General features: G+C 46.0%; 1 protein-coding gene across 1 annotated transcript; it reads right to left on the bottom strand.

Annotated features, from left to right (window-relative positions):
- Window positions 1-9,905: 9,905 nt before the first annotated feature.
- On the bottom strand, window positions 9,906-13,158 carry RNF228 (ring finger protein 228). The gene has a single exon (XM_085069663.1). It carries the CDS (start codon window positions 12,960-12,962, stop codon window positions 12,126-12,128), a length of 837 nt encoding a protein of 278 aa, XP_084925789.1. The 5' UTR covers window positions 12,963-13,158; the 3' UTR covers window positions 9,906-12,125.
- Between the last annotated feature and the right edge of the window lie 14,101 nt (window positions 13,159-27,259).

The raw sequence follows: 27,259 nt of genomic DNA, 5'->3' as shown, positions 1-27,259 counted from the left end.
CGGCCCGGGGCAGCCCCGGCAGGCCCAGCCCGTGCCGGCCCTGCCAGAAACCCTCTCGGGAGCTCCGGAGCTGCCGCTGCTCCCGCTGCGGGGTTGGGGCAGGAGCGGCCTGGACGCCTCCCCCAATACGGCCGGCGGCTCCCGCAGCAGCTCCGGTTGCCCGCTCCGCGCCCCGCACCGTGGGGCTGCCGTGGCCCGCGCCTCCCCAGAGCCTCCCCGTAGCCCCAAAGCCGAGCCACCTTCCCCAGGACAGGTTCCCGGGCCGGGCTCGGGTGGACGGCAGGGGAAAGCGGTGTGAAACCCACCTAGTCTCGCCCTCGCGGTCCTGCGCTACCAGACACCGAGTGCCCCGCGATGAAACAGCCTCATCTTCCCGCACGGGGACTGTGAAAAATTCAAGGCAAAAAGATTAGGCACGAATGCTTGGCCCCGCTCCTCCCTCCCCTCCTCGCCCCCACTCCCATATTACAGTCCTTTAGGCCAGCAGAGATGATTTCACGGTTTTCCAGTGGAAATGGCTAAAAACGCTCCTGCTAATTACAGAGCTCTTCCAGGCCAGGTGCACTTTTAATTGGATTAGTAAGTGCTCTATATTAAACCTGCAGCACATCAAATGGACAGTGAAAATTAGAGCTATTAAGAACACAGGCGATTATTTCTGAACGATAAACAGTGTTGGTCTCCCCTCTATTAGAAATAAATCAATTACACTCTTTCCGGCTTTGCGCGCACAAATTCATTTCTCATACGGGTTTCGAAGCGAATTCCCCGGCTATTTCCAAGGGAGGGGAAGTGGAGAGGAGACTACAGTTTGGCATATAGAAATGTGTGCTTGGAGGAGAGGAAAGGAAAGGAAAGGAAAGGAAAGGAAAGGAAAGGAAAGGAAAGGAAAGGAAAGGAAAGGAAAGGAAAGGAAAGGAAAGGAAAGGAAAGGAAAGGAAAGGAAAGGCAGATGGGGAGAAAGAGAGGAAGAGAGAAAGAAAATCGAAAAACACCAACACAAAAAACCCTAAGAACGAAAGAAGAAAGTCAAGACTGGCATAACTATTGTGTACGGACGCCTGTAGCTGCTGTTTTGTACTCCACGCTACCCTCGCCATAAACACCTCAGAAAGAAACCTCTGGGTTTGGGTCTCCGGCCGTGGAGACCCTTGGGGCTGCCCGGTTCAGCTTCCCCCGCTGCCAGATGGCTTTCCTTTCACACAGGTTTCACTCTTCCTCCCCGTCCCACAGAGCGAGCGGGTTTGTGCGTTTGGGGGACCCTCTACCTCCCGATCACGGCCTCTGGACAGGGCAGGGCCCGAGAGCCGGTGAGGGCGCAGGAGCGTGTGCCCGGCGGGATGGGGAGCTGCGCTTGCGGGGCTGGGGCTGCGGGCATCCCGAAACCGCTGTCCCGCCCCGAGAGTGTGCTCCGCGTTAGGAGGGTCCTTCCCCACCGCAAGCCACGAGTGGGAGGATGTGAGCGCTGCCAAAGAGCAGAGGGGTGTAAACCAAACCGGTATGGAGGTGTTCGGACGAGAGTGACCCGCGTAGGACGGCGAGCTGTAAATGCCACAGTAGAGAAACTTCAATACTGTTCAAGCAATTTGGGATCAGTGCAATACGAACAGTTATTAAATCTCCAGCTTCGAAAGGGGAGGCGATGGGGGGTGGCGGGGGGCGGTGGCGGGGAAAAGAGGGGCAGGTAGGGAGGCGATAGGTGGTGGCGACACCCCGCCGGTGGCCACACTGGAGAACCGACGGCTTCCAGCGACAGGCAGCTCCGTATAACCCAGTCTCACCCGCAGAAATAAGCTCCATAGAGCCATCGCAGGAAAGCCGAGGTCGCTGAGGTGTCAGGGGACATTACTCATCGAGGCAGGGGCTGTGAGGGAGCCCCGCCGCCGCGCCCCGGGACAGCCACCCGGGAAGCACAGCGGGACGCGGCGGTGGGCTCAGCGGGGCTCGCCCGTCTCCCGGCCGGGACGCTTTCCCGGTCGCGGGCTGTACGGCTGGGAGGGAACTAGACCCCACCGCCGGGTTTAGAAGGGCAAAGCACCCGCTCGGATACCTCCCCCGGCCCAGCGAGCCCCGCGCTGCGGGGACAGCGAGCCGCCCGAGCCCGCAGACTCCTCCGCCCCGGAAAGCCCGAACTGGGCACCGGTGCCCCGGGAAGGTCCCGGCTGGCGGTGGGCAGGAGGGGCTGCTGGCTCCTGGGCTGGCAACTGGGCCCAAGCTTTAGCAATAATTCCAGACAAGTAGCCTTAAGATTAATTATTTTTAGTGGCTTGGTGGGGTGGGTTTTTTTTTTTGTTGTTGTTGTTTGTTTTTTTGGGTTGGTTTTTTTTTGGTGGCAGAAATATAATACTATTTGGCAAAAAAGAAATTACCAGCAAAGGGCCGGGGAGATTAACATTTGGAAACTTATGAAATGTAATCTGCATATCCAATTGATTCCCAGCATATCAGTTGAAAGGATAAAGATGCGTATCTCCATGATGGATATTGCATTAATAGGCACATAAATAAAGGTTGAAAAGTCATCACTGAAAGCTTTGAACCTTTTTCCATCGCTTTTATGTCCCATCCGCACGTTTCAGCACCATTTTTTTTTCCCCTTTTGAATTGTTACGTTTTCATTAATTTACAGCCACAGTGCGCCTGGCAGCCGGAGAAGGGGCAGCTCGGTACGGCAGGAGGCTCTGCAGAAGGGCAGGAATAGGGAACAGGACACCCCGGATCCGCCGAGCCGAGTCCGGGACCACTCTCGAGCTCCGCTGACGGGCCGAGGGGAAAAGAGGGCACCTTGCCTCTGCCACTCCTAAGGAAGAGTTTTCTTCGAGGGTTACATCCTCGGGGATCGCCTGTGCCAGCACCACGGAGGGAAGAGAAATCTGGAAAGTCACGGCTAAGCACTTCCGTGGTGGGAAGATCGGAGGTAGCTCCCATCACCGGGGTCCCGAAGGGAGCCGTGAGAGGGAGCAAACAAACACCCGGGGGGTGGGAGGAGGTGCCCGGGAAGGGCCGAAATCCGTCTCCCCGTAACAGGCGAGGCTGCCCGTGGGCGAAGGCTGAAACACTTAACCCTACAAATGGCTCACTTTGCGGCACCGGCCGCCCTCTGTCTGGCTGTAAACTGGCAATAAATACAACATGTATTTCGCTAACTCCTCACCTTTCTGATTACTACCAGATCCTGCAGTAAGTGATACTAGAGCCGCCGCTCCGCGCTGACTCGTGCCCTCCGAGCGAGGACAGGGATGCCTCTGCCGTGCTGCGGCCGGAGTGGCGGCGGGCCAAGGGCTCCGGACCGCAGAGCCCCGGGGGCTCCGGCCAGCGGCCACGGCGGCTGGGGAGGGACCGGCCTTCCCTGCCAAGAGACGGGAGGAAAAGGCGTGTTACTCGTTTATTCATGGCTTTAAAGATCGCCATCGGATTTCGGGGCAGGTCAGGGAGGGGCGGCAATGCCCCGCCGTGTCCCGCCGGGAGGGCAGGGCAAGCTCACCGCGCACCGGCGAGGCACCCGCGGCAAACGCGAGTCTTCCTCGCCCACCTCCTCCGTAGCTAACAGCCCCATTTCAAACCGAAGTGTCTAATCCTCCTTAATTACTAGTAAAAACATCAGAGATTATTAATTCCAGCAGTCTCACAATAGATTTCCACAGGGAGTTTTACTGCAGCAGGTAGACCGCGAGTCTGAGGAACGCAAGGCTCGGACCATCAGATACATCTGCCTGTGGAACAAGGGATTTGCGCAGCGGCTGGGAGACACCAGGAACATCCATAGCCCTGCGTGACCCACTCCGGGTCTGCCAACAGATAGGCACAGGCAGGCATCCAGCCCTCGATCCCAACGGTCCCAACTGTCTCCTGGGACATTCTTTCCTCCCTCCCTCCCTCCCTGCTCCATCGCCCTCTATCCGATACGAAGGAGCCGGGAATTAACGACACTGGGGGAGAAGCGGCCCTACTAGCACAGGCATTAATCATTAATTAATGAATTCATTAATCGGTATTTCGCCCACAGCTGTATGTTTTCACCGCTTACTGTTCTCAAGAGGAACTTGAATTAAAATTTGGGAGAGGATAAGCAGACAGAGGGTGCAAAAGAGAGAAAATGAGAAAGAGTGAAAGAAAGAAGGAAAGAAGGAAAGAAAGAAAGAGAAGGAAAGAAGGAAAGAAGGAAAGAAGGAAAGAAGGAAAGAAGAAGGAAAGAAGGAAAGAAGGAAAGAAAGAAGGAAAGAAGGAAAGGAAAGAAGGAAAGGAAGAAGGAAAGAAGGAAAGAAGGAAAGAAGAAGGAAGGAAAGAAGGAAAGAAGGAAAGAAGGAAAGAAGAAGGAAGGAAAGAAGGAAAGAAGGAAAGAAGAAGGAAGGAAAGAAGGAAAGAAGGAAAGAAGAAGGAAGGAAAGAAGGAAAGAGAAAGAAAGCACGAAGGAGAAAAGGACTGGAGTGGACTCCCGCCGGGGCTGCCGCTGTGCCCTCCGCCGCCCGAGCGGGCGAACCCCGGACCCGGAGCAGCCCAGCAGCGCCGGCAGCGGGCGGGAGGCAGCCGGCTCCATCCCCCGGCTCCATCGCCCTGCTCCATCTCCCGGCTCCGTCCCGAGGCTCCATCTCCCGGCTCCATCTCCCGGCTCCATGCCGCGGCTCCATCTCCCGCTCCCCGCAGCGGGCACTGCCCAGCCCCGAGCGGGGCCGTTCTCCTGCTGATGCTGCCGTTCTCCTGCCGTCTCCTACCCCGCCACCCTTCCCACTCTGGAATACCGGGATCCGGCTCCCCAGCCGCCGAGCACAGCTCCTGTCAGTGCCAAGCGCTCATTTCCAGCGCCAGAGCATCACCGGGCTAAGCAAAGCCCAGCGGCACAGGCACAGCGCGATCTGCGGGCTCGGGGCTCTCTCAGAATCTCCGTGGCACCTCCGGGGGCAGCTCCCGGCTCCGGCCCCCCTGTCCCCAGTCACACAGCTCCCGGAGCCAGGGGAGAGCTGCTGCTCGGCCTCGGGCCAAAATTAAACAACTGCCCACAGAAAAGAAAGAAATTAGGGTGGGTTTGGGGATTTTTTTGTTTTGTTTTTTTGATTTTGGTTTTTTTGGGTTTTTTTCCTGGGGGACAACTTGACCCAGCTAATATCAGAACTAATAGTTTTAGTGTTCATTACCAAAGACAGACTCTTCCCTCTCCTTTAGAAAGAAAGCAGAAGGAACTTCCAGACAACTAGAATGTCACCTATTTTCCAAGCGACGTTGATACCTGCATAATGACGGGAAGTCTAAATTATTCTCACATAGAAAGGTTTACTACCTGACTAGAAGAAAGTGCTTCCTATTTTATGGTTTCATTTAATTTACTTTGGCGTTTTCAATAGTTACATTTTTTTTCCCAGAGGAATACATTCTGTCTCCTAATATTAACTATCCAGCTAACAAGTCCTTATTTTCCACGTGGAAATCAAGCTGGGGTTACTGTTCATCATCACTTTTTAAAAGTCATAACAAGTTTCATTCTTCACATTTTAAAGGAAAGAAGATTTTGATCTCAATCTCCAGCACATTTCTCAAATTTCACTCACAAAACACCCAACTAAACAAACAAACAAATCCCTAACCAAAGCCCAGATGCTGTTATTGATATTTATTACAAATAAAAACATCACAAAATAATAACTAAAATGGATTAGTGAGATTTTGCTAAATGATTAAACGATTTAGAGGTTGGTTGGGGAAACATAGCTTACATTTAGACCTGTTATGAGCTGAAGCCTAAAATATGGATTTCCTAACAAATCAGGAGGAGGTTTGGGAGAGAAGAAATACTATTATTTAATAATAATAATTAATAACAATAATAAGAGTGAAACTCTTTTAAGATCTTCCTCTCAAATTTCATAATCCAAAGGGACAAATCAACCTCATGGTATTTGAGTACTGTAAAAATCTTCTCAAAACAGCTGAAACATTTCTCGGCTGTAGCTATTTGCAAGAGATTACAATCACCTTGATGCAAAATCTCCCAATCTGCATGACATGAGAACAGCACTCCTGAGAGCTCAGACCCTGAGCTGTGAAGCCAATCTCAGACCCAGGTGTTTTCACCAAGAGCAGATACAGGCAGAAGGCCAACACTATTCCTTCCCCAAACACAAGCAAGAGTATTTTCTGCTGCATTCATCAAAGATCGATGTATTTGAATGTGTCTAGTGTGAATGTATGCATCCCCCATGAAAAACCTCCATTTTTTAAAATGCAGTTGTAGCATTTCTTCCAGCTATCTCCATTTCTACATGCACCTAGATAAAATGTGAAAGCAGGGTAAGCTGCAGGATTTTCTAGCTTTAATAAAAGTGAGCCACCAAATTTAAATGCCCTTCAGAAACATTAGGAATCACAGCCATGAAAAATCCTTCAGTTCCTTAACCCATTTGTAACATGAAGGGAACATTTGTACAGTTTGTGTGAGGATCTTGCACCAATGGACAACTGACAGGGAGCTGCCTCTGATGTGGTTTAAAGGAGATGATTATAAGCATATACATATATTTATCTTTTAATCTTTTATCTTTTTCTCATCTCTTTTCTTTATATTTTAGATTCTAACCTCCAGTCAGAAAAGCTTCTTCTCTAGACTAGTAGAACATAAAAGGACAGGATAGCTACAAAACATCCATAACACAGGGAAAAGGGCCATTGAGCTCAGGAGGATTTAAGTCTGACACTTTAAATTTCAATGAATTTTAGGATCTCAATTTTGTGTCCATAAGCACATGCCACACCATATTAATAACAACTGCACTGTTTATGCTTAAGCCTGCAGGTCAGAGATGGTTAAAAACCATTCCTCTGGACACACTCATGTTTAAATACTGACTTCTCCAGCAGTGGTTAAAATTCTGGTGATGGAAAGAGCACACTGTTATGGGAAAGGGATGGGGCTGTATCAGTCATAAACACGAGCAAGGGCTCTGCAGCAGCACCTTCCCTTGGGATTCACCTGGAACATTGTCCTCAGCAAAGCTGTTCAGCCCCAGGTCTGAACACACAGCACGGCTACAGAAACTGCACTTCACACACTCAGTGAGACTTTGTCTATTTGCACAACCAGGAGAGTCAGCTGGAAGAGTTTTCCCACCCCAGTGAAATTGTTCAGCAAACTGGGAATCCATTTTAACCCTTTAACTACATCTGTATATTTCAGCCTGTGGTAACTGTGTGCAGGAAACTCACTTTCCATCATATATAAAAGGCATTTTATATGAAGTGTTACACACAATGAGCTACCTTGGGATGTAAGCCTTGAAAACAAACCCAAATCCCTGTGAGCAATGATTTGAGCTACAAAAAAAGAGCATTAAGGTAAGAAGCAATAGTATTTCCATTGTACCTGGGATCCACCACATTTTAAAAAGATATTCTTATAGTGCAAGGAAAAAATAACAGAAATTCTTCTCTGTTCTTAGAAGTATAAAGGCAGACAGAAACTCAGAGTAAGATGGCCAAGGCTCTCAGCCCACAGCACTCTGATTAATCATGATTTTCAAAATGTGCTTCCACAATGCTGTCTCAACCCAGACAAAACTAGATGGGAGGCAAACTACTAGTCGTTTCAGGAAATACAGGTCATTGCTCTAACTTGGAGGCATGTGCAGCTAAGCACCCTCTGCTGTTAGCTACTTTTGTACTATTTGGCTTTGGGCTAAATTTCAAATTATCATAAACACAAGAGTAACTGCTATGTTGCTTTCTGCATGATAAAACAGGAAAGTATCTCCATATGCAGGCCTTTTAACCGTCAGGCTAGACAATATTCCTTCCATGCATTTATGAAATAAGTGTTTTTTCTGTCAAACCTGCCTATCCAAAGATGAATAATATATATAAATATAAATGAACATTGTGTGATTCTTTACTACTCGTGGGCTAGTGGTACAAAAAGGAATATAATTTCCTCTCTGCAATTACAGGATTTACTAGAGACACTTCCAAAGGAGAGAGCAGAAATAACATTTCTACACGGTGTCACTGAAAATACACAATAAATATTAAAAATTTAATTGTTTTTTAAAAGTTGAATTCTTCAGCACAAGTTATACAGATGGGCAACAAGAAAGTTGTGGTAGTGATCTCCCTAATGCATCCCCTCACACTGCCAATGGCAGAAGCTGCCCACAAATAGCACAGGTTGATATTTCTTCTGCAGCTGCAGTTGTGTCCAGTGTGAACTTTCCCCCAGCAGCAAGTAGTCACCTGTCCCAGGTGAGATGGAAAAGCACAGTTTGCAGCACATGACTACTCACTCAGGCTGGGTGTTGATTATCTGGGTTCTGCCCTCCTATCAGTTTTTCTTTCCTTCTCTTGGTCTAATATGATTGATATTTGGCAGCCTAGTCCAAATCTTGAACTTCACATTTGGGCTTCCCATTTGGAGGCCAGTAAGCTCCAGTTAGGCAGATGAACTGGGGGTTATTGCCACAAAAATTTTAAGGTTTTTTGGCATAACAGGAATCTACAGATCTTTCAGAGTTCACACAGACTGTGATCCTGGGAAGGTCAAAAAAATTCTGAGAAAGATTCAGGCCTTTGTTTATTTTCTTGGTATTTCCACTCCTTGTGCTTCAGACTGGGTAGCACAGAAAAACATTGCACAGTAGAAAAAAAAATAGCAAAAAACTGACTACAAGGAAAAAAAACCCAGCCAGCAGCTTGTATTTCCCATGGTTTTCCCCATGGTGTTGTGGATTATCCTGGCTTCCCTGCTTTCCCACAGAGTAAGTTTTCCCTCAAAGTAAGTTTTTTCTGCAAGGTGTGTGGATTGTGTGACTGATGCACACCTCTTCTGCTGCATATCTCTGTCTGTTTTTAAACAACCAGAACACACAAGTGCTGTGAGTGAAACAGTTACAACAATAAAACACACCACCAGCCACACAGATTTTCTCTTTTTGTATTTTTACTTAACCTTTTTTGTTTTACTGAAACTTGAGCAAAGTTTGGCTTTGGACAAGCAATCTGCATACTCAAAGGAACCCAAAATACAAATATAATACTGGGATTCTTCAGTAGTCAGAGATGTATACAATGCATGATTTTTTCTGACTGGTATGGTGATGTGGATCCAGACTAACACTCCTGAAACCAGTAGAGTTTCCCATAATTTGTGTACGGAGAGAGAAGGATTTGGCATAAGATCAGACTGTCCATTTTAATTTGGCTCTGATATATTTCCAAATATATGGGTAGGAACCTGATATGTAATATGATCATTCAATGTGAATAAGCCTGAAAATCCTGTTTAGGCCTGTGATCTTCAACTTTTTGTAACGTGCCAACCTCTAAATGCTTTAAAGTTGGACTCTCACACCACAGATTTAAGCTTCTGATGATCGATTTGCTTTCCTTACTTACCCTTCGCAGCTCTTTTAGTAGTCCATGGATCCCAGATGAAACCATTGCTTTAGTCAAAATGGCAAATACTGCTTACAGAGAAAAGGCAAGAATGAAACTATGATGTGCAAAGTAAAGAAACAGATGGTGTGCACATTTCTTGCTGTAATCAGTACTTCAGCTCTGTAACAGCTCCTGTGGGACAGCAGCTCCTGCACACATTCCCACCTGGGAGAGCTCACTGGTGTGCCCAAAGTGCTGCCAGCACCCCTGTGACACCTGAGCAGCTCCCTGCAGCCAAAGCCTGCAGGAATAAAGCAAAGAAAGGAAAAGAACGATGCAGGGAGCTCCAGCTGAGCTCCATGAGCACTCAGATAACCTCTGGATATCTGTGATATGGAGTGGGAGCAGCAAAGGCTGGCTGGGCTCACCTGAACTGCAGGGTGCTGGAGCTAGCTTACCTGGGTGAAGAGAAATGCAGATATACACACTGCATTTGCAGGAGAAGCACAAACAGGTAAATCACATATTGGTGCATATGATGTACACATGTACATATTTTATATATTTATTTTTCTTAGAAAACATTGCTGCTGTTTATGTCCATTAATTTACATATATTTATTCCTACTACAGTATCATTTATAATAATACTTTCACTTCTATAGCACCTCCTCTTCAGGAATCTCCAATTGCTTAAAAACATTAATAAATAAAGCCTCACATTTTGCCTGTGAGGTAGGTCAATGCTATTATCAAACTTTACAGATGCATTAACTGAAGAACAAAGAGGTTAAGGCCCAAATTTTCAAACACTTGTACCTGAAGTCAAGCACCTAAATTCTCATTTAGATGCTTAAATAAAAGTCTGGTGATTTTCTTTGGTGCAGAACATCTACAACTACTGCTGAAGTCAACAGGGGCTAATGGTCAGGCCTGATTTTAGGAGGCATAACCTTTTAGACAGCTAACGAGCAACTCCAAGTTGGAAAACACTGGTCTAAATACACAAATCTCGGTCAGAGCCACAGTTGATCCCAGTAATTTATCTCCTCAGGGCCTTTATATGATGATATACAACTTTAAAAGGCTGGTGCGGATCTTTTTCAATAGACATCAGTGACACAAAAATCATCTACTGTTTCCACAAACTGAGTCCATCGTCAGAGTCTGTACAAAGACTGCTTGGTTTGTGGGGTTTCTTGGGCGTCAGGGGGTTGTTTTTCACAGATTTGTGATAATCAGGACATTGCACAGCACACATCACTTGTGCAGTCATAAAACACATCACACATCTTCACCTGCTGTCTTTACATTTCTACAGAGTAAATTCCTTTGCACTTGTGATAAACAGAAGTGGTCAAGTAAAGGTCTATTAAGAGGATACTTGTCAGAATATCATGCAGACAGCTTGCAAAATACACATAGTAAAAGATCACTTTTAAAATTCTTGAATTGTTAAGCACGAAAATAATTACCTCATTCCATTACAGTACTGTGTAGAAACACGGAATAAGCAGCATTATCTTATTCCCGATAGAATAGATTATAACAACTAATTAAGTTTAAAAAATTCAGGCACCAAATGAATTATCCTGCAACATAGAACAGTATCTATATAGAGTGCTCTCCTTAATATACTACAAAACCAGCTGTATGGCAATGTTTTTCCATTTCATATCATAAGCATCTTGTCACACTTCAAAGACCCCTTTGATGTTCCAAACTCACAGAACAAAAGTGTTTTCTACTGTCCTTTACAGAACCTCCCAACAGAGAAGATAAACTTACCAAGAGGGAGAACCACCATCTTACTACAGCTACCTCGACTGAATGTTCAATCACAAATTACACTACTGCACTCCACTTTTACAGTGATGCTGAAAGTCCATACTTTAATGTGGGCTCCCCTCACTGCATAAAAATTGAAATCAGTGACCAGTGAAATATTAATCCCTATGACAGGAGTCTCTTAGCTCTATTTTAGAGCTCCATTAATTAAATAATTTTCCATAAATTGTTTTAAGTGTTCAATGTAGCGTTTCAGTCTCCCACATTAAATTAGAATTTCAAAGAATTAAATAATACAGCTTATTTTAAGCAACCATCAGAGGGCTCAATGGCCTTCTAATAAAATTATAATAAGACCATACTCAATACACCGTAGGAAACTTTGGCTCAGTCTCTTTTAAGATAATACACTTCTGTTACAGCTTCTTCTATACGTTGACTTGTTAACTTCATAAAAGGGAAAACACAAAGCGCATTTAACATCGTGTTCCTGTTCTGCTCCTAACCACAGTGAACCTCTCCAATTATCTTCCAGGTGGGGGCAACAGTAAGCCAGTTTTCTTTAATCGCGATCGTGTCCTTCTGCATCAGGAGCTCAGCACCCGGGATGCGCTCCCGCAGAGGCGGGGACCGCGCACAGCCCAAGCTCCGGCTCCCCAGGGAGGCCCTTCCAGCCAGCTCTGCCGGGAAGGCGCGCCCTGCCGTCCCTCCCGAGCGGCCGGACCCTCCGTGACCCCTGGCCGGGCCAGCCTGCAGCCCATCCGCAGCGCCTCGGGCCGTGCCAGTGCCGCGGGGTCGGGCGAACGGTGGCCGCGGCGGGGCTGGCACCTGTCACCCCGGCGCGCCCGTGCGCTCCCCCGCGGCCGCTCGGGGCTCACCGCCCAGCCGGGGCTCCCGCTCCGCGCTCAGCCCGCTCCGCTCCGCGCCGCCCGCCCCGCGCAGCCCGGCCCGGCCCGGCGCCGCTCCGCTCCGCTCCGCCGGGGCTACGTGTCGCTCCTGCGGGCGGCCCGGCTCCGCGCCGAGCCGTTGGCCGTGGCCCCGCCGCTCGCCGCCTCGGGCCGGTACTTGAGCCAGCAGATGAGCCATGTGACGACGACGGAGAAGAGGGCGAGGATGCTGGCGACCGACAGGCAGATGGGCCCCACCGGCGACGGCGATGCCGCGGCGCCCGGCGCGGCGTCCCCGCCGTACTGGTTGACGAAGATGAGGCCGGTGAAGAGCAGCACCACCATGGAGAGGAAGGAGACGACGACGCACACGCAGCCGGCGCTCAGCGCCGCCCGCTTGCAGCTCTGGCAGCTCTCGTAGCCGCCGCCCGAGGAGCGCGGCCCGGCGGGGGGCGGCGGGGCGAGCGCGGCCGCAGCCTCCCGGGCGCGGGGCGGGCGGCGGGGCGGCAGCGGCGGCAGGCGGTCCTGCGGCACCGGGTCGCGGGCCCGCAGCTGCGGCGGGCAGGCGGCGGCCAGCTTGGTGTTGACCGGGAGGCCGTGGACGCGGTGGTCGGGCAGCGCCGTGCGGTGGCGGCAGAGCGGGCAGGCCAGGGAGCCGCCGGGCGAGCGCCCCGGGCCCGGCTCAGCGCCGGCGGCGGGGGGATGCTGCGCGGCGCGGAGGTGCAGCTGGCTCAGGCACTCCTGGCAGAAGGTGTGCAGGCACTCCAGCAGCTTGGGCGCCCGCCGCTCCAGGTCGAAGTAGTTGTAGCAGATCTTGCACTCGTAGTCCTCCGTGCTGGGGGCGGCGGCGGCCGCCGCCGGCGCCGCCACCGCCGCCTCATCCTCCCGCCGCCCGCCCTGCCCTACGCCGCCCGTCTGCGCCGGCTCGGCCATAACATCTCGCCGGAGGGGGACGGAGAGCCGCGGAAAGGCGGGGAGTGCCGGGCCGCCCCGCGCCTGGCAGGCGGGCGGGGAGCCGGGGCAGCCGCGACCCCGCCGCCTCCTGGCCGCGCCCGCGGGCTGCGGCGGGGCCCGGCGGGGAGGGCGGGGGATGGAGGGAGGGCCGCCGGCCGCCTGCCTGCGCCGCCCGCCGCGCTGGCGGCTGCCGGGGGCTGCTGGCGGCTGCCGCGGGCGGGGGGCGGGATCGGCGCCGCCCGCCCCCGGGAGCGGCTGCCGGTGCGCGGTGGCGGCTGCGGGGCCTCCGCTGCCCGCCTGGCGTGCGGCGCGGCGCGGTGCGGTGCGGTGCGGTGCGGTGCGGCTCGGCACGGCACTGCCCTCCGGAGAGCCGTGCGGCGCGGGCCCGCTGCCGCCGGGATGCCGGGATGCCGGTTCCCAGCGCCTCGCCGCTGGCTCGCCGGCGGGAGCCGCCCCCGCAGCACGGCCCGGCGGGGCTCGGTGCTCTCCCGCAGCCCCTCCGCCCTGCAGCGCTGCGGGGAACGCGCCTCGGTGCCGGGAAGCCTTTTAATCCTGGAGTGCATTTTTTTGAATCGTTCTGCTGATTTTAACGGTTGATGAGGATTCCCCACTGTCATTATGCTTTGGGACCGGCGGTTACAATGACAAGACACTCATTAGGCACGAGCACGGCTGATGAAGGGTTAATACAGGAAGGCTGGGTGACATCTCATACACCGCAGCTCACAAGCTAACTGATATTTTACTGCTTTTTGGAAAGAACATTTTGTGCACTGTGATTCTCTTTCATTATGCACACTGAAAAATAAAAGGTATTTTATTCTGGAAACTGGAAGCAGAAGGAGCTGCGATGTTGTTATTTACATCGTGACATTGCTATACAGTTGAGAGCTTTCACCCAGTTTAATAAAAACCATCCAAACAGTGAGATGTCCATAGCTGGCAATGTCATATTGTCATATTGTCATATTGTCATATCGTCATATTGCCAATATATTGTTAAACAATCTGATAGATTTCACTAAATCAAAGCCTGCACTGTCTCATCAGGGAACTCTCTGGGGTTACTCCTTTATCTTCAGGTGTAGCAGAGGCCAAACAGTGGTTATTTCTCTTTGTAGTTCTGAGAATAGCTCTAGGTAAGTTAAGGCCCATGTTTCAGGTGCACTGCATTGCCTTGCTGTCTTGCTAAAGCTCATCTTGGGCATGTTGACTCTGGACTGAGAGCTGTGTCATCTTGGACACCTTCTCCTCTCCTCTGCCATGTGACAGAGCTGGATCAGGGGTACTTCACAGCAAATGCTAAGGAAAGCTCTCTGCTCAGTGCTGGATGCTTCTCTCTGCGCTAGGACTTTGTTACTGAGCTCTGAGCATTCTTGAAGAGCCAAATAAAGTGGGGAAGCCATGTGTTTAGAAAGACTGACTTGTTGGAAAAATGAAAAGCCACGTATTTGTAAATTGTGATGACAGATCTGAAGATTGTCCTAGCAAAAGAGGGAATGTAGCTTAGATTACCATAAACTGAAATAATGGGCTAAAGTCAAATGGAGAAAAGTAAAAATGTTTTCTGTACAGAGAGACATAATTTTTATTATTTATCCTAAGAGATGATTTAAAGTCCTTTAAAAATCTTGGTTGTGTCTAAAAACAAGAAGGAAGGCGACTTTTGCTGACACTGTCCAAAATTATCAGCTGCTTGGCCTGTGGAGTCAAAAATCACCCTTTTTTAAAAGCCTACATTGGTTTGCAACCTCAGAGCTAATCTGCCTGATGAATTTGGACTTTTTCATCTAACCCTTTCATCTAACTCAACCATTTTTTAAATGAAATCTCATTGTATTTACTCAGGCATTCTTATATTCTAAAATGTATGTTTCTGGTAGTTTGTCTGTTTTGGTTTTGTGGGGTTTTTTTGTTTGTTTGTTTGGTTAGGTTTTGGTTTTTTTGGTGGGGGTTTTTGTTTTGGTCTGTTTTGGTTTGGTTTTTTTGCTTGCTACTGTTTCCCAGTTAGCGTCATCTTCCCATTTAATTAGTTCACTGTTAAAAGATGTATGTCAAATTATCCCAGGCACCGCCCTGCCCTTTAATATTATTGCCACTTTCATAACCCTACAACTTCCAATAATTTTCAAAACACGTGAAAGTCCTTAGATCTACACAAATATGAATTAATTTTTCAAGTACATTTTTTTATTTGAGGCACTGTATCAAATGCTTTAATAAGGTCCAGATACATCAGCTGCATTTCTGGTTCAAGCTGCTTTGCCCCTGCCTTTTGTGTTCTGAGTTTTCTTATCTGATGTTTATCTGCCTTGAGGTCAACTGAAACTCCATCTAATAAGTATATGAAAGTCAGCATTGGGAAAGCTTCCTGTAATTCTGCCATGGAAACTGCACAGAATAGAAGGGGAAGTTGAGCATAACTGGAAAAATAAAAATAATTTTAAAAAGCTAAATGCAAAATTAGGATTAAATTTACTCTTTTCCTTACTAAAACTAAGAATGAGAAAAACTGGTGTGTAGTCACAGCAACTTCCTTGTTCACAATTAGCCCTGTGAACGCAATACCTCAGTCCCACATGAGCAAGGTTATCCTGTGCTGTGCAGTCCCTAGAGAGCATTTCTAGCACAGCATGTAAGGTGCAAGGTCCTCACTCCTGGTGAGCTGCTGCTTTGTTCTGGAACAGTGCAACTCCTCTGCAGTTCTTTGTGTCTCCAGTGGCATTTGCAGGCTCTGTCCTCACCCTCCTGCTAGCACAGGAACTCGTGTGATGACATGGCAAGTCAATTCTTGGACACAATCCCTCGGAACACTTCTTACTTTTTCAAGGAGTTTTTCTGCTGGGGCAGCTCAGCTCAGCAGGTTGTTGCCTGGCTGCATGAGGTCTGCAGCCAGTGGGAGGGAAAATGCCAGTGGCTGTGTGGTCAGGGAGGAAACGAGGCTGGCATCACAGTGTTGTTGGATTTATGTACATTTACCTTACTATGGAACAAAGCCAGGAACGATTTCAGCCCTCCTGTTTTCATCCAGCATCCTGTCATGTGTATGTTCTAGCTGTGTCATGGGAGGGGATAGTCCAGACTGCAGTGACAACCTGAAGAATCAGCTGTGCTCCTCTATCCCCTGGCAGCTGATTGAGCCTGTGATTCTTCACAGGCAGAGGAGCTGGGCCATGAGTTCTGGAAAACACCTCTGTGATAAATTTAAAGGCTTCCTAGGCCAGGCTTGAAGAGATAAGATATTTCTTCAGATTTTTGGAAAAGTTAACGTATTTCTGGAGATCCAGGTGTATTCTCTCTTTTAGTCACTTTTATGACAATGAGCATTTATTCTTTGGATTGTCATCTTGTAATCCTGTTCTTTACTGAGAAATATATTAGTGATTGTAAAAAGCCCAGAACGTAGCTGAGCTGATTTCAGAGCTGACTTTTGTCTGAACCACTGTAGGAGATTTGGGATGTTATTCAGCAGAAGTTGTGTTACAAATTCAGAGCAAAAGTGGCAAGCAACCCTTACAAAAGACATTTTTCCACTTAATCATTCTGCAGCTGGTAAGAATTGATTTTTAGTGTTTTAAATATGGGGCCTGATTTATCCTGTGCAGTGTGCCAGTTTCATGCTGGTGCAGGACTTGGTCTAAGAAGAGCTATAAATAAATTAACCCATCGATGAGTCAAGCCCAAAACCTCATGGCAGAATCCTCCTGTTTTTCATAAGGGACACATTGACATACACCCCTGCAGCAACAATGTCATGTTAAACTAGTTTAATTCCCCAGAAAGTCTGAGTTCTTATATGATAGGTATATTTTTCACTTTTGATGGGTGGCAAAAGATGTGCCTTATTTTTGTGTCCTATCATTGCATAATAGGATGGTGCAACATCTTCTGCTTTCTTCACGTTAACATTTTATTTCATATAAAGTATTTCTGAATAATTTATAATTAAAGTGCTTTTTTATCTTTTCTGTATTGGATAACCTGTAAAAGCTATTGCATATGTGGTCTATTGCATTCAGTACTGAAAGGAACGTTCATTTTAAATAATAATTGAAGGCCATTTCAGGGAGATGAAAGAGAGAAAATGGATTACAATTATAAGCAATTCTACATCAGTCACAGCCATATGAAAATATGTTAATCTCTTAATGTGTATAATATGAAAGATGCAGAAGTAGATGCAGGAATACAATGTTTGACACCACTCTTCCCCCAGAAACACCTTTTCTTGTGAGGTCTCTGCTTTCTCTTTTCTCCCAGGTTAAGCTTTAAGCTTCTCCTCCTCACCCAGTGTTGACCTGCAGCCCCAAGCACAGACACACCCTTGTTGGCATCAGTCTGATGCCAAATTGTGCAACAGGTTTATTGGCAATAAAAGGGTGATGGCTTAAAGCTGGGGGTGATGCGTGATTTCTGATGGGAATAATTTCTGGTTGTTCCCATCCTTTTATTTCCCATCATGTGTTTTCAGCACATCCCAAATAGGTAGCTACATGACAAGCTTTTGTTAAGAAAAGATGAGGAACCATTTGAAATGGTGAGGTTATATCCAGTTGGTGCAAAGCTTCCTCAAACAGGTAAGTTTAACAGCAGCAAGGAGATCCCCCTTTTTATTAATGGCTCCTTGGAGCAGCAATTGTGTTAGGGCAGATCTGCCCTGAGTGTTTGCAGGGATTGAATTAATCTCTTAGAACACACTATTTAAATTGGTGCAGCCTTACAGGTTGGCTGCAGCTTTAGGAACAAATGTATTTTTATGAAATTTACCTTCTCCTAAGCGAACAGCACTTCTTCAAATGCTTTGGTGGTAACTGAATCAGGAATCCAGGAATTTGATTCTTGGATTTAATTGTTGGGGTGTTTTATTTTTTCAGAAAGGACCAAACTAAAAACTTTTTAAAAAGAGGGAAATCTCAGAGAAGTCCTTTGTTTTAGCCAACACTATGCTTTCTGCACTTCAGAGTAATAGTGAGAATTTAATCCAACACTGGATGCTGATTTAGGTGTCAGTGTGGGGCTGGCAGAGCCTGTTTGGGCTTGCTTGGAGCAGCAGCCTCTGCTGGGAGAGAAATTTCTGCAGAGCAGGGCATTTTGGGATGCAGGACTGCTGTGTATCAGTGGCACCTTGGGGCTCAAAATTGTGATTACATTGTCCACAGTAAAGCAGCTGGGTGGGAAAATATATAACAACAAAATGAATAATTGTTATATATGCTGATTAGAGTAATTAGTGAATGCCAGCATTGCCATTAGCTCTTGGGCAGTTGCCTTTTGCTATCCAAATTGTCCTTGCATTGCACTGACACAGTCTGTGGAATCACTTTAAAAGGTTACTTAGTCCTTTGGGAACTTTGTTTAGAAGACACACTGCACATTCCAGTTACTGACTTTATTACAGGATATCACTGGTAACCTTGAGTTGGGGTGGTTATCTCTGAAGTGAAATCCTGAGCCAGTGAATCTGGTTAAGAATTTTTGTCATCAGCTTCAAAGTGACCAAGTTTTTGTCCTTGATAATGACAGGGACATATTTTTTTTAAGACAGCTTGGAAACCACTGCTATTGCTCAGACCACAATATTATGTATACGTGCTTGAATAAATTCAAAATGAAAAGCAGATGAAGAATTGAGGAATTTTTGCATTCATACTATTGCACAGATTCAGATATTAAAATTATAATTTGTTTGTTTGTTTTGAGCTGAAGTGAGCACGTGGAAGTTGGTTTGTTATTTTTTTTATCACTTGACATAAGCCTAAAACCTACTTGGATATGTGCAACCCTGGAGAAGCCTAGCCTCTGCTTTTAAGAAAGGTATAAGTCAGAAAAGCCAAGCCCAAGTGTTAGGGGTGAATTAGGAACAATTCTAGGTGACAAGAGCAAACATTGTTCTGTCACTGTATCCACCACATGCTGAGCACTGTGTGCCCTTTGCTCCCTTTCCTTTAGGGAGGAAAATATTCAGGAAAGAGCAAGAAGGAGCAGGGATTGGGAAGATCTTCCTTATGGAGGAAACCCGACAGAGCAGCACTGCACAGCCCCTGGAAGAGATGGCTTCGAGGGGATACAAGAGCAGTTTGATTAACTCTGCTGAAGGAGCCAAGTGCCTCAGACACAGTGAGCACATCCCCAGCCCCACAGGGAATGCAGATTGCCAAGGGATGCTGCCAACTCCTGACCTCACTGCCAGGGGTGACCGTAACTCTAGAAGGAGAGGGATAGCTGATTTGTTACTTGGCATGCTCCTGCTGGATTGTCCCTGCTGCTGGCCCACTCCTTTTCATAATGCTGGTAAGGAAGCTGAGGAGCTTGATTCTGAAGGGTTGATTCGATATTAAATATTTTGTGACAAAACTAACAACCGGGATGTCTTTCTGTCGTAAAAGGATTCTCTCAGGATGGAACCTTTGGAGAGAAAACTCTTTGATCAGCTAAAAATGACATTCTAGCTAAGTCAAGAAAGAGATTCCTTCACCCCAATTTAAAATCTAAATTACATTAATTGAAGAGTGTATGGTTCCTGAGTTTTATGAGTAAGAATAACTGAAAATTGATTAAATTGCCTTTTTTTGTTCACAATTGTTTTCCCCACAAAAATGTGGACTAAATTTGTAGACACAGTAATAAATGCCAATTTGGAAGAATTCCACAGGATTCATTGCAGTAATTCTAGTTGCACCTTCCTGAGTGAATGCAGAATTGGGCCCTCTGTGCACAAGTTTTCCACATTCAGACCTGAGGGAATATAATCAGGATCCAGGCTGAGGTTCCATTCCAGATCGAGTCTTTCATATGCAGATTATAAAATCAATAAAAAACAAGCTTATTTTGGCAGTGACTTCAAAAGAGAGCTTTGGATGATTTTATCAACAACAGAAGAGGCAATTCATTCTTCATGCTAGAAATCAGCATATATCTCATTTTAGGAGATGTGATCTATACTGACTGAGGGTTTTCGTGTAGAGAGAAAAATACCATACTTGTGAGAATTTTTCTTAGGGCCCCTTCAGGTCTCTGTAAACATTTCTGCCCTCAAAAACCTTATCCCATAATCTCAGAGAAACATTTTTACCCAACATGTTTAGATCAATATTTTTGGTTTCTTTATTTATGTTGTCTTGTCTCTTTGACTGCCTGAGGCTTCAAATAAGATTTCAGAAGTTTATCCCAGGTTTTTGTATTAATTCTGCTGGAAGCTTGAACATTTGAGTTAAGAGTTGTGGTTTGGATTTGTAGATGCTAATGCAAGAAAGCACCCAAGGAATGCAACTTCTCTCAACTCTTGCACTGCAAGAGACCTCAGAACCACTAAGGAATGGAGTTAAAACATGATTTTCTCTTCAGCCATTGCCAGGAATGCTGCCAGCCAGATGGATGATTCATGGTGGATAGTCAACAATCATAGTTGAAAGTTCTGTGTGTGCTGCCATTGCTTTTCAAAAGTGCATATTCCCCAAATGAGCACAAATAAACAGAGAGATAATGGGGTGGGCATGGATGTCTTCTCTAAAATGATCACTGGATGTTTCAGCTTCTGTTAGCTTGCACAGTGTGTGTGCCAGAGCCACAGTAAATGCTGTCCTAACCTCCACCCTCCCAGCCAGAGCATGCAGCAGCTCCTGTCAGGTGTGGTTGAACACCTCTCAGATGACATCTGACATTCAACAGCTTGATGCAGAGGAAATATCTAACAAAAATACCTTAAAATAATATCAACATAACCATACATACAGTTGATAGGGTTTGTATTAAAGGGAGATAACAAAGTACGGCCATAATTCTCTCCTGCAAAAAAAAAAAAAAAAGAAAAAGCCCAACAAAACCTCCTAGCTGCCATTTGGTGGTATTTAAATAAAATTTCAACAGCAAAATGTTTGCTCTGGAATGAGGTATAGTAGAAAATGACTCCTACTTTAAGTTCTTAGATGTGAAAGATCGTTGATGACTCCATTCTGAAGAGGGGTGAGGGAGCTGCCCAGGCAAGCCCCTCAGTCTGCTTGTGTCCAAATTCAGTGATGTCTTCACAAAGGGGTCTCTAAATGCAGCTTAACCCTGCATTTCTATCTTCCAAGTGGACCCCTTTTCCCTTTTTTCCCTTCCCCTGGTCCAAAGAGGGCCACATTAAGGGTTTGCAAACTGCTTCAGAAAGCAAGGGCAGGACAGGCTCAGGCTCTGGAAACATGCTGGTCTCTCCTGAAAGAAGCAGTCATCTCCACTTATCCATATATAAGAACAGCAGTGCCCTTGCTTCATCAGCAGCTGAGTATTAGTTGCTAGAATCAGGGCAAATTCACACAATATTAAAGGTTTTTCCCACTGCCCTGCACAGTTAATTTCACAGTTTCTACTGTTTCAAGTGGATAACTTGTACTCTTTTCAATGAATCAAGGCAAATGCTGTCAGACCTGCTAATGATTGTTTCTATCTACTATACCTTAAAAAATGTACATATGTATGCTTTTTGGTTTACTGCCAGTCAGTCAATGTTAAAGCCTTGACATATGGATGTGGGATTTTTTGCTGCCTTTAAAATAGGATCAATGACATTAAGGTTTGTCATGTAAATAGTAGAAATAAAGCAGAAAAACCCAAGAGCTATTTATGATTTTAGGATGACATCTGTAATGTGGGTGGCATAGAATGAAAAGTAGAGAATTTCAAAGCTGTTCATAGTTGAATGAATTGACTGAGCATATATTTTTTAGTGCATTAGTTATCCAAAGCTCATGCATGCAAAAAAATAAATCAACTAAAGATAAAATAAACTATGAACTGGCTGCACAAATATCAATCCATTTCTTTGCTCATTTTCCATTCCCACCCTTTCTTCTCTTGACTGTTCACTCCTGAACAGACTTTTTGCTGAAACTCATAAAGTGCCTGAAAAAAACATAATTTAAGAGGTCAGCAGTTCCTAGCAAAATCCTCTGTTGCCCTTGACAGGATGCTTTTTGTTGGCTGAGTCTCTGCAGGGACCAAACAATCCTGCTGGCCAGGCTGACCTGCCCTGGCAGTGCCCAGCTCTGTGCTGCAAATAGATTTTAGAGGAAAGAAAAGAACCCTCAGTCTGTTGCATTCCAAACAAGTGCTTGGCAGCAGTGACTCACACTGCCATAATGCAGGGATAAACATTTAGAAGACATAAAGCTGCAGCTTTAGAGATGATGGCAGGAAGTTTGATGCATGGAAGGAGCCACAGAGGAGAAGCTATCCCAAGGGGTGGAACAGAGAGGTGCCTGGATTTCAAATCCATCCTCTGCCCTGAGCAGGAGGGAGAACAATGGAGAAGATGCTGTATGAGGGCATTTGGAATTGGTCTCTGACAGGGCAAGACAAACCACTGCTCCTCCAGCACTGGGGAGTATCAATTGTGCCCCAGAAGAGCTCCAGGATTAAAACCAGCAGCTCCTGTTGCACAGTTTTTGTGCAGATTTGGGCATTAGCAGCTGACTGCTCAAAGGCAGCACACTGTTCAGGCTTCCTGCTGAGCACGTGGGCTCTGAGCAAAACTGACTTTTCCAGAATAATGGCTTTCTTGAGAAAAAAGGCAGTTGTGAAACATAGGGTATTACTCTGTATTTGATAATAACTACTTGAGAACTGTAATCTTGTCTCCATTTCCACACTTGCTGAAGGAGGACTCCTTGCAGAGCCCATGCCAGGAGATGTCTCAGAATAAAGCAAGCAGAGAGAAGGGATGTTTGCCCAGCTGTGCCCTTCCAGCAGGGCTCTTGTCTCTTCAGCCAAGCTGTGCTACCAGCCTGACCACGTCCAGGGGAGCTGGCTGTAAGCATCTGGAGCTGCTCACCCTTTGCACAGACCCTCCCAGGCCCTTGTACAGCAATGATTTACAGAACCTGCTGAATTCCCTTGTCTTTGTGCCATCCCTTCAGAGCAGGCACTGACTGCTGTAAGCAGAGATCACCAGACAAAAAAAAACACTAGGAACCCTTTCCACAGTTCCAAGAACATTGAGGCAAGACTCAACCCAGAGAAAGAGAAGATTTTACCATTTTAAGCCTAGACTGTTGTTGAGACAATCAGAATTTTTTCCAGAGGGCTGGTATACAGTGCTTTAAATAAGATAATCAGACAGGTCAACTCTTATGATAGTTAAGTTTTTAAAAATTCTTAGGGGTTAAGTTTGACATTTCAATAAAACATTATTAATTCTTCTGCTGCAGTTGTTTCCCAACACACTGCAATAGCAAAGGTCTGGCATAGCCTACAAATAACCAGAAACATTGTGAACACCTCAAGGAATTTCACAGTAGATATGCATGCAATTGAAGTGTCCAAGTGATATGGTGCAGAATAATTATTTAAATAACATGCTAATCTTCACTGGAAATTAGCAATACCATTTCAAGCGGTGCAAATCATAAGCAATTACATGGAATTATCTGGTTACTTACACTGCAAACAGAAAAGTTAATTATTCCTGTCCAAGACAGCAGCCACAGCTTCAGCACATTCCCTTTTTTGCAGTTTTTGGAGATGCTTTCATCTTCCCAAGTTCTAAAATTTGCTTTGCTTTTGTACTTACGTTCTCTCAAATTGAAAATATGACTCCATATATATAAAATAAGGATATTATAAGAAAATTATGTGAGAATTATTAACAAATGAGTCTGCAATACCATTTTCCTCCATGCCTAAAGTTGAAGGACTTGAGCAGTTGGGACCCCAAACAACTGATATATTTAACATAGACTGTGTGCTGAACACAGGTTCCTACTGCTGCAGAGCAAAGCCTGCAAAACTTTGTGATTCTTTCTGTGTTGACCTTCCCTGAAAATTATTTTTTCTGAAAACATTTCTTCAAAATGGATTTTATTTGAACTTTGATATGCATTCAATCAAAAGCAAAAAATTAAAGTGCTATGGAAACCATAGATTCTTGTGTGTTGGTTTCCCAAGGGCACTTTCTACAGAATTGTTTCATCTCTTCAGCATTTTCAAAAGTCTTCAGTTCTTCCAACTAATCTGATAAATCTCCATTTTGTCGCCTGCAAGGTTAGTGGGTGGTTGGGTCTGACATGCAGTACTGAAAGTCTCAGATCCAAAATAATATGTTCAGTAGCTTGTCAACGAGATATAATGAAAAAGCAAAAGTCTTACAGAAAGAGTACTTGTAACTTGTGGTATTAAAGCATACAAATTTTAATGGCTTCTTTCTCAGTATAAACAGTGAAAAATGGCTCTCTGCCTACTGTGGCAGTTTCAGTGGATCTTCAGTTTGTTCATGTTCCTGTCACTTCAGTGGGTTTTTGTTTGGAAAACTGCAGTTCTGACAGTTGTGTTTGTAACTAACAATGCACAGCAGCCTCAAAGGGATCTAAGCTGAAATAACTCCAAGTGTGATCTTCCACAGTGAGATGTGCTTGCTGTCTGGAGAGTGACAGTGAAAGCTGTGCTCATATTTGTTCCTCCAGACCCATTCCCTCAGCTTACAAGTGAAAACAAGGCTTGTCTGGCTGTCAGGATTGCAAACCCAGGCTGGCATCTGAAAAAAAAATCTGTGCTCTCCTAGCATCATCATCCACCCCCAGTCCTGGCATTTGTACTTCACTCTTAACTTTGTTGATGCTGGAGGCAAAATTATCCATAATCATGACAGTGACACTCACTGTTGTTAAGGAAATGCCTTCAGCACAAGGCACTATTCTCAGCTTTCTCAAAAGTTATCCTTTGTATTCTCATCTTTCATGCTTATCCTCAACCCAGGGGTGATTTTCTTCCCTTGTGAAAATGTAGCTGAAGACTGACCAGCTATTATTGAGATATTTTGGCTCTGGATGAGGCAGTTTCACTAGATAAAGCTTTGAAAATTTTTTTGCTACTGGACAGTTTATAAATAGCCTCTTTTAAACACTCTCAGAATCCTAGGCCTTTGCAGTGACATTGATTCCGTTGGTTTTACAGAAAGTTGCCTTTCTAAATCTCTGGAAATTTGTATGAGCCACACAAAGTGTGGGACAATTCTTGATTTTTTTAAAATTTGTTAAATTCTGGGGTTTTTTTCCTAAGAAGGCAAATCTTTCAAGGAGACAAATCCTGAGTATTTTTCTTGCCCATCAGAAGTAATGGGATTTAGGTCTCATGAAAAAGACCATTAGAACATTGTTCTAAAAGGGAATAGAAGATGAATGATTCATACTCTTGTTTTGAGCAAGAGTAAATAAGTAAATAAGCTCATTCTGTGAGCACTACAAAGTGTTAAAATACAGGTTATACACATTCTTACATTTTCACATTACTGGGCATTTTCAGTCTTCTGCCCTTGCTTCTCTCCTCAAACCCTCCATCCTCTCTGTGGCCCAAACATCCCCCAGTGATGTGCTGTGGTCCTTCCTACCATCCTCTATTCCATCCTGGAAGCATCTCTATTTCCCTCGTCCTGGTCCCCCACAACCACCCTGCTGTATCCTGAATCTGTTTGGTGCTGGACAGACAAGAGGCAGAACTGCCTGGAAATAAGTGTGTCCTGACTGGGGTCATCAGGCAGCTCAATGTCTCTGCTATTCCACTGTCATTTTACCCTAAAACCGCCGGAGTGCAAGTCTGGGGAAACCTCTGCCCCTGTGCTGAATGTGGTTTGTATTTGCCAGATGGTTAAAAAATAGGTTGAGGGGAGGTGATGATTGGATTGATCATTATCTTTCTAAGAAAATATCCAAAACCCATTAATGAGTTTTCTCTGTGTCCTAAGCCTAAAGGCTATGAAGATGATGAATGGTCTGGCAGGGAAGTCATGTGAGAAAGAGCTGAGGTCACCTGGCTTGTTCAGCCTGGAGGAGACTCAGGAGGTTTCTCTGGAGGAGAGGCCTCAGCACAGTCTGCAGTTTCCTCACCAGGGGAAGCAGAGGAACAGGCACTGATCTCTGCTCTCTGGTGCCCAGTGACAGGACCTGAGAGAAGAGCAGGAAGCTGAGCCAGGGGAGGGCTAGGTGGGACACTGGGAAAACATTTTTCCCCCAGAGGGTGGTTGGGCACTGGAACAGCTCCCCAGGGAAGTGGTGATGGCCCTGAGTCTGCCAGAGTTCAAGAAGCATTTGAACAATGCTCTCAGGCACATGGTGGGACTTTTGGGGCTGTCCTGTGCAGAACCAGACTTTGATGATCCCTGTGGGTCCCTTCCAAGTCAGGATATTCTATGACTCTATGAAAATGAACCTGAAATGTTTCCTTCACTCCAGAAATCAGTCTATATTAGGAACATAACTCCCACAAATCCCTTCCCTTTCCACAGCAACAAAAGTGTCTCAGGCTTCCATTTTCAGCTCATGCAGTACTTGTAATTGCTCACATTGATTCCAAGACATGGACAAGGCATATTAAGATTAACAATAAGTAGAAATTTCTCCCTTATTTTTCCTGTCTATTAAATTTAGAGTAAGTTTGATTAATGAAACCTCAGTCATGCTGAATTCTTATCAGATGGATGCTCACATCCTCACTGAGACACACTCCCACTAACCTAGGTGTGCACCTGAAGAGGAATTAGGGAGAAGCTGGCTGTGAATGGTTAGTTCTATTTTAATACCTGGGAAGTATTATAATATCCTAACTATGTAGGCAGATCAGATAAACGTTGACTTGTGGTTGACAAAGAGCTGTTTTAAAATACCCACCAAGTGCTGGCCCTGTCCATGCACTTTCATTCCTCCTTTCCACGGTGTCCCTGGATGAGATCCTATCCTACTGGCATCAGTGGCAAGACTCCCAGCTGCACCAGCAGGGCTGTAATCTTACTCTTCAAATTAACATGCTAAAAACTTCTGTACATGTTGCCATATACGTGGACAAAATAAGAATGACAGAGTTTTGAAGACTCTTTCTGTAACACAGTGAAAACAACCATGAAGGGACTATGATTTGAACTTTACTGAAGTCAGTCTGTGTAGAACGAATTAAGCAATATGAATGTGATTTTTAATTGAAATTCCATGCCTGTGGATTTTTCACATATCCAAGAAACAAGAAAAATAAGAGAAATGTTTCCCAGATACTTATGAGGGCACCTAGTAAATTTTACAGCCATTAAAAAAGAAACCCAGAAGCAAACAACAAGTAATTTACCCAAGTTAAAGAGTACAAAGACATAATCGAGTGGGCACAGGCTGCCTCCCTCCCCAGTCCCTGTGAGCTGGTTCTGCTGACAGGGGAGCCCTGTCATCACAGCCAGGGCTGAGGGTGTGCACACAGCAGCAGTGAGAAAGCACCTGAAACGTGATGTCACCTGGAGCTGAGGTTGGGCAAACCTCTAATGATAG

This window comes from Lichenostomus cassidix, chromosome 9 (genome assembly GCF_008360975.1).
Source record: "Lichenostomus cassidix isolate B80296 chromosome 9, HeHo_3.0, whole genome shotgun sequence".
In the NCBI taxonomy this organism is placed as follows: domain Eukaryota; kingdom Metazoa; phylum Chordata; class Aves; order Passeriformes; family Meliphagidae; genus Lichenostomus; species Lichenostomus cassidix.
Note: the sequence above shows the minus strand (reverse complement) of the source record. Positions and strands in the feature narration are given on the sequence as shown.